Source organism: Saccostrea cucullata, unplaced genomic scaffold (assembly GCF_032062105.1).
Source record: "Saccostrea cucullata isolate Sc308-1 unplaced genomic scaffold, CSIRO_AGI_Scuc_v1 ctg1397, whole genome shotgun sequence".
NCBI lineage: Eukaryota > Metazoa > Mollusca > Bivalvia > Ostreida > Ostreidae > Saccostrea > Saccostrea cuccullata.
Window position 1 is genome coordinate 101,264 of NW_026930260.1, and position 7,927 is coordinate 109,190.

At 31.8% G+C, this 7,927-nt stretch overlaps 1 protein-coding gene across 1 annotated transcript; it reads right to left on the minus strand.

Moving 5' to 3' along the window:
* Positions 1–404: 404 nt before the first annotated feature.
* On the minus strand, positions 405–7,709 carry LOC134283417 (uncharacterized). Its single transcript, XM_062765864.1, has 9 exons — positions 7,467–7,709; positions 6,999–7,076; positions 5,874–5,966; positions 5,205–5,286; positions 4,248–4,402; positions 3,769–3,833; positions 2,262–2,353; positions 1,806–1,915; positions 405–725 (listed from the first exon to the last, which is right to left on the minus strand). Exons 1-9 carry the CDS (start codon positions 7,707–7,709, stop codon positions 405–407), a joined length of 1,239 nt encoding a protein of 412 aa, XP_062621848.1.
* Positions 7,710–7,927: the final 218 nt, after the last annotated feature.

Genomic DNA, 7,927 nt, shown 5'->3' on the forward strand with positions numbered 1-7,927 from the left:
TTAGTGGCAGTAAATTTAACATTTCATGGCATAAAATATTGTATTTTGTTCGCATAAAACTTAAAGTTTACCAATTGTAAACATATTGTATATTTCAATCACCTTTACTTAAACAAAATGTAATTTTTACATATATTAAAGTTAATCTTTCCTCTGCACAAATTATTTCATAGTGTTATATATTAAACCATATAGCCTATTGTCTTCATCAGCAGTCCAATAGACAAAATATAACAATAAACAGTGTATCAGGTTATTATTTTTTTTTATTACAAATATTTAAGTACTGTAAAATAAAAGGTAGAAAGTTTCAAAACACATGTAAAAAATGATTTGTAGACAAAATCCAGCAGTCAAAGCATGGCCTAACAATCAAACCAAGAAAGTACTACAAGTGTAATAGTTTATTTGAAAACCCAGTTGAATTCTTCGTCGTGTTCTGGTGCTTCTTGTTCTTTGGTGGAACCTGCTGTTCGTTTTTGTACTAGTCTTTTGCTCCTTGGTGGACATGTTTCCAAGTATTTTTTATCCAAACTGTCCTTGACATGTTTCCATGTCTCACTTTCCCAAGAATATGGGTGTGAGATAAAGCCATCCGCTGCCTCTTCATCACTGGACATGTACTTGTATGACTGTTTATGGCTTAAAAATTTTTTCACTGATGCTCTCTTATCTTCTGGCCAATTCTTCTTTCTGTCTGTGGCAACCAATCTTCGTCTTAATTTCTGAGGATTATAACAAATATAATTTTAAATTCAAGGCAGAACAAATAAATTATGTTACTGTTAGTAATATTTTAAGATTTTTAAAGTATTTTAAGTTTTTCTATACATATCTATCAAAATGTAATTTTTCCCACAAAATGATGTGTCCTTTATTACAAAAAATACATATGGTTTAATATTAGAGGGGTCAAGATTTAGTAATTGAGCTGATCGTAGGGGCCTACAATGCATAAAACCTATCACTGGATATCTGTTACAGGAATGTCAATACTTAGTCTTGCTTAGAAAAAAAAGTTTGTATTAAAATCAATGAATTAAAATTCTAAAATAGTGGGATAAGTAGAACAAGTAAATGTTAATTAAAAAATTGCTGTTGTTTTATCCACTTTACAGCTGTATACAGGGTTATTTTCGCCCTTTGGAACTTGTGAACAATTTTGCCCCGTTTTAATTCGCCAAGTCATAGTTCTGTTGAAGATGTTGTGAGGTGTTATGTGAATTTGCCCCATTTTAAATTCGTCTGATCGAGGACAGGGCAAAAATTTCCATGTATACAGTAATCCCTATGAAGCGCCCCAGGTATTATGAAATTTAAAAAAGGGCTTTGTTATTTTATGCATTTTCTTTATAATAAATTTACAATACAGAATCACTAAGATTGTCTTGCTTTCCTTTAAAATAGATAGGATAATCCACCCAAATCATGCAAAATGATAAATTTTTCCACCAAGAAATATAGAGAATAGACAAAAACAAATGTTGTTGGTAACTTTCACTTTCAGACATACATAATCATTGGATTGTTCCAAAAATAATTCACTTTAAGGAATACTTATGTACAAGTTATCCAATAGAGAAGATTCAATTTACTTTCTTAAAATTATTTTGGACTTTCTAAATGATTCTAGATATTTATAACGGATGATTAATAGGAATGGAACGGTACTAGTACTTTGGAGAAAAAAAAAACTGTGTGAAATAGCAGAATTTGTGTTTACTGTATCATGATAAAGCTTGTATCAGGTGAAGCTTTTGAGTGATTTTGTTTAAATAAAATTGAGTTTCATAATTTTTTGATACCTCATTTTTTCTTTCATAAGATGCCTGACGCTGCCTATGAAGTAGATCTTTATTCTTTGCTTTTCTGGTGGCCCCTTCCTTTTTAGAAGTAAAATATCGCTTCACAGCAGCTGTAAAAAAAAATCTCATTTCTTAAAAATAATAATGGCAAAATAATTTTTTTGATTACTTCATAAACCCTTTGCTTACTCATATCAAATGATGCTTGAACCTTAATGATTTTCCAAAAGAAATGCATTTTTAAGTAAATACAAACAAGTACAGCATAGCCTGCGAGGCAAATTTGGACAAAAATGACACTTCAACTTGGCAATTTTAGAAAGGAATAATAAACATTTTAATTATATCATATCAGATTATCAAAGACAATTAACTTTTATAATGTTCATGTGAATGACATGTTTTAATGCGAAATTAATGTTACATGTATTCAAATAGATTGATCACAACGCTTACTATCTAAAACTTCATTCGACACATCTGGTGCAACTCCTTTGACACTTTTCTTTATGAAGTCAGTCATTTCGTTGTTTGCTTCATCATTGTATCTTAGAAAAAAAATAAAATCCTTTATAAGTAATGTAGTTAACAATCCACAGATACCAAACAGTGATACAAATTCAAAGATCTTTTTAGCAGTACACTTATTTTTAGCAGAAACTTAAAATGCAAGTAAAATGATAAGAAACCAGCCAATTTGAAATGAAATACAAAACAAGAGATGTTTGTAAAACACTTATGCCCCCTTCCCCAACAAATTGGAATGTTACTAAGTCAAAAAGGGCATAACTCTGTCAAAAATGATGATTTCGTACCCAAAACAAAACTTGACCTAGATATTCATCTGACTAATCTGTATACTTTATTCCATTTCAATATGTGCAACCTCTCCAAAGAAAATGAGTGGAAACTGCAAATTGGAATTTTTTTAAGTTCAAGGGGCATAACTCTGTCAATTATTGTCTGATAGTAACCAAAACAAAACCTGACTTCGATATTCATGTGATATACCTGTATACCAAATTTCATTTCAGTATGTGCAATGGTTATGAAGAAAATGAACGGAAACTAATTGGACCGACCAACAGACAACAGCAAAGCAATATGCCCTCCCTTCTTCGAAGGGGGGCATAAATATACATTTAAAAATAACTCCGGGTAATTCAATTTACTTTCAAGAGGCCAATGGGCTAATCTTGGTCACTTTGGCCCTGCATATGACACTTCATCAGGAGCCCCCCTCCCCCTTAGTAAACCTAAATAGTACAGCCTCCACCCACTACCAGCAAATGACTCCAGGTAAAAATGGGAAACTATTGCTTGGCTGTTCACTTTCAGTGATCTTTTTTTTTCTTATTTATTTTTTTCTTTATTTTTACAAAATACCCAACGTGTTAATACTCTGTGACAACTGAACCCCTGAGGACCATAATTTGAATAATTTAGAATCTAAACACTACACTATTGACTAACTCAAGAATGTTTAAAATGAAGTTATGAATATCATCTTTTATGGGCCTGTGGTTTTTTAGATTTAAAAAAAAATTCATTTTAAATGATACACCTTGATTAAGTTTTGTGACCTAAATTAATTCCTGGGGACATGATCTGAAAAATTTAGAATATGCACTTTCTCCTCAATTTTTATCTCTTCTGGGTCAATTATTCTTGAGAAGAGGGATCTATAATGACATCAAACTTATCTTGTTTACTTCTCCTTCCTAAAGGTCAAGGACCTTTATTTAATTATGGTGAATATTTTACCTAAAGATGCCTTTAAATATTATAATAATTTAAGTGAAATAAGGCCCTGTCTTTTGAGCGTTTTTTTTTAAAAACAAGTCCAAAATGTGAACGTTTATAAACAGCCAGATAGACAGGTGATCAGTAAATTCCCTAAGCTTAAGCTCAGGTGAACTACAAATACTGGTTGGATAACAACAGAATAAAAGTCACAATTTACCTTTTCTTGAAATCCCATTTTAATTCCCTGTCCTCTCCACAAGCGTAAAATTCCTTTACATTATTCTGTGTAAAAATATAATTATGTATAATTTAGGCTAAGCTTAAAAAATTCTATGTTTGCAGTTGCCGACCTATAATTCTTAGACTGGGTAGGTAGGTAGGTAAAGTTTTTCATATGCCTACTATACATGAATAAGCTCCACTCTTGGTATAAACTACTGATTGATAAAGACAAAAATTCACAATGAAACAATTTCAATATCCTGAATATTTTTATAAAAAAAATAATTTTACAAAATGGCTAAAAAAAGTTTGGGTAGGGTGAATTTTAGTGGGTCGGTAGGCAGCTGCAAACAAATAACATTTTATTTTAGGCTTTATTAATTAGAATATGGATCATTCATTTTTATGGTATAATTTATCAATTAAGTTTGTTCATTAATTTCAGTACGATTCATTTTACTTAAATTCATTTACCCTTATTCTGTTTGGTACACTGATGATCTCTTTTGTTTCTTCCTTTCTTTTTTCGAACTCCCTCTTCAGATCCCGTACTTCATTTCTTACCACCTTTATTGTTGAGAGGATTTCTTTTTGAGTTGCTTGCATTTCTTTTAATTGTCCTTGTATACCTATTTTACCAAATTCAAAGATTTAACAGAAAATAGATAAAAACATCTCATTGATATTTGAATCAGAATGTACAAAAACATATCAGGTGTCAATGCATTTTTGGGGGGGGGGGGGGGGGGGTTCCAATGGTAAAATGTCTTTTCCCCATTATCATAAAAGAAAATTTCCCTGAGAAAAACTTAACAAATAGACAAAAATGTCTCAACTCAGTAATATGTGTTAAAAAACTAATAGGTATGCTAAAAAGAAACTGACTGAATAAATGTAAAATATGTCAAGACCTTGCCAATGAAAAAAATTAATTGTACATTTACAAAAGTTATAAATATATTTTTCTAAATATCAACTAAATGTCACTATTTTTCTCAAAGGATAACGTCCATGTCCATAATTTTAAGACCCTAAAAGCCCCCAAGTATCTGTACCAACTCTTAAACAAGAGGCCAATGGACCACATTGCTTTTCTAAGTAAAGTTGGCTATGCTGTTGTTTACCAGACCCCTCCCCCTTGTAATACGAATTAACCTAAACCACAGGGGTCATGATTTGGATATTTAAGAATCTACACTACCCAAATGCAAGTATGCTTCCATGTAATTTTAGCTTTTCTGACCCAGATTCCTTAGTAGTAGATTTTTAAAGATTTTCTCTATACATTAATGTAAAATTATAATATATAAAAGAGCACTGATATATTTATTGAATTTTACCAAAATCATAATCCACATTTTAAAACTAATTAGCAGTTTGGATATTGCTTTATTTAGTTACAGAGATATATTAATCAAGATACAATCTTACCTTTACTTAAGGTACGATTTGGAGTAACTGTTTCTGAGGAGTTTTCAGGCTGAGTAGGTACTTGAGGACCTCTAGGAGTTTTCTGTGCAAAAGAAGATGCATTATATTAACATTTATACTAGCAAATGTTCAATGAAATAAGGCGGTACATATGTAACTATCTGATTAAAATTAGATGTTAGATCCGCTTGCATATTCACTACACTAACAGCTAACAACACCCCATTGAGGGTCACATCAGAGGTCAAATTCGGAACAACTCTAAACTTATTCCCTTCGATTAAGTTAACAAATTTCCGATGATTTTACCAGAGACAATTTGATTGGTTGATAGAATTTGACCTCTGACGTGACCCTCTGTGGGATGTTGTTAGATATTAGGTAGCAAGTATGCGAGTGGAAAACATATTTTTGTCTTGGGAGAAAAAAAACCATACTATTTCTTTTCCAACGCAAGTAACTGGGAAAAAAGCTTTTTTAATATCTAAAATAAGTTTTTGAAAGTGCATGCTTTCTTAAATCAAAATGATCCTAAGAAATTGAATTGATAATGAATTTTAAAAAATTGCACATGGTAGTTATTAATTAATTTTCTTTATACTTATTAAAATAGCCCTTTTAAATTTGACTTGACTTTTAGAAAAAAGCTTTTTATAAGATTCAATTTACATTTATGTTGTCCATATTTCTTTGTGATGCTTCTCTGGATGACTTGCTTGTTTTCTTTCTTGGCGATCTTCTCAAAGCACTGGTGCTAGACATCTAAGACACATACAGACATATCTTATGAAACAATTAATACTGGAGCCAAATCTTCCATAAACATTTAAGGTTTTTGTTAACAATTTATTAACTTTAAAAATAAAAGTATCAAAGAAGTTCTGACATAGTAACTGTATAAGTAATAATTAATTGATAACTTGAGTAATTTTCTTTTTTAAATGAATTTTTTTCTTTTAATTTTTATTTAGGACTTTGGTTTTAGATATGTACTATTCCAACTAATATGACACTTGTTTTTTAATGCATTGCAATATTTCATTTATCAAAGAAAATGCTATGCTGAATGTAATTAAGGCTAAAGTTAATCAAACCAGAAAAGAAATGAGTACATACTGCCCATGGGGGGATTGAGTGTCAGCATCTGTATCATTGTCTGAGTCTTGCAGTATTGCTCTCTCATCACTTTTCTTTTTTCTTGGCGATCTCCTTACAGCAGCCACTCTTGATTTCTAAACATAATTTTCTTTTTAATTGACATAACCTCTTTGCTAATTTCATTTCTGAAGTTAATTCAATTTTTTTTTACATAAACAAAATATTCACTCAATTCAATTATACATATATATTTATTATACCTCTACTGATATAAAAATTATGTAGTAAAATGTGAATAATTCCTTTAAAATCAATCCCCATGCTTTAGTCATATGAATCTCTGCTTTAGAAGCTAATACCTGGTAATCTGTAAATCTCTTGATTTTACTTTTATCGGTACATGTATAATATATAAATGGACTAATTTCCTTGCATTAGTCGAGTAAGCTTATCCCCCACTGAAAGCTAATTCAGTCTTTTGTAAATCTCAAATTTCGAAAAACTTGTGAATTGGTATAACAAAACAGTTAAAAAAGTGTATCAATGAGGGAGTTAGCAAGATTTCAGTTCCCCTCGACCTGGTGTATTTCCATCAGCTGTGCCTTCAGAAATAGTACTGGTCTTGGAGAACTGAAATCTTGCCCACTCCCTCAATGGATTGATAAACTTTCACCCGGTACATTTTTAGTTCATTACCTTGCCAGAAGTTGACGGAGTCTGCTCAGGCTCAGATTCTTTGTTCCTTGAACTCTGTACAAGCTTTTCTTTAGCATTCTTGTAATAAAATGAAAGTAATAAGCTAATGATGTGTTAATAACTTTAATGAAAGCTGTCTCATACTATACTGTACTAGCTTAAAATTTATCAAAAAGCGGGAGGAGGGGGGGGGGGGGGTGTTATTAAAATGAGCCCCAACTTCTCAATAGAAAATAAAGATAAACCAAGGCTGTATTATTTTTGTTGTCTTAACACAAATATACCAAGGTATGAGATCTATGTAAATGAACATTAAAATTAAAAGAATTTAAGAAAAAAAAAAGAAATCAAAACTAATGCAGTGTGACTTTCTATCCCAACCTAGTCGTTTTACATATTTAAAAGAAACGTGCAGTCACGTCACATAGTGTGTACAGTATCAAGAGTTTATATTAACAGTAGCCTTACCAGAATTGAGTCAGATTCCGACGCAGCATCACTTGTTTGGGAGAGGGGCCTTAGGACACGTACACGTCTAAGGGCGCCCGGGCTCCGGTGGCGCTTTTTCTTCTTCACTGGGGTGATTGTCGTGCTATCAATATCACTACAGTCTAGGGACTCGATTTCCGTATCTTCTAACGCTAAATGTAAACTCTCCTGACTCTCGTTATCTTGTTCTGGGCCGCTGTAGTCCATGTTCACACTGGCCATTTTCGCATCTTGCTTTTGAATTCGTGATAGGCCGCATTTATGCCTGAGCGCCCTTTCATCCCGACTTGTGATTGGCTGTCAGCATCTCTCTCCATATTTGGCAGTACCAAACAGGCGTTCGTTTATTGGTTCGCGTTTTTATTTTATTGTTATATTACTGTCAATTTCTTTTCAATACAACCTTTTGTTCAATATTTTAAATAGAAAAGGATTTTTAA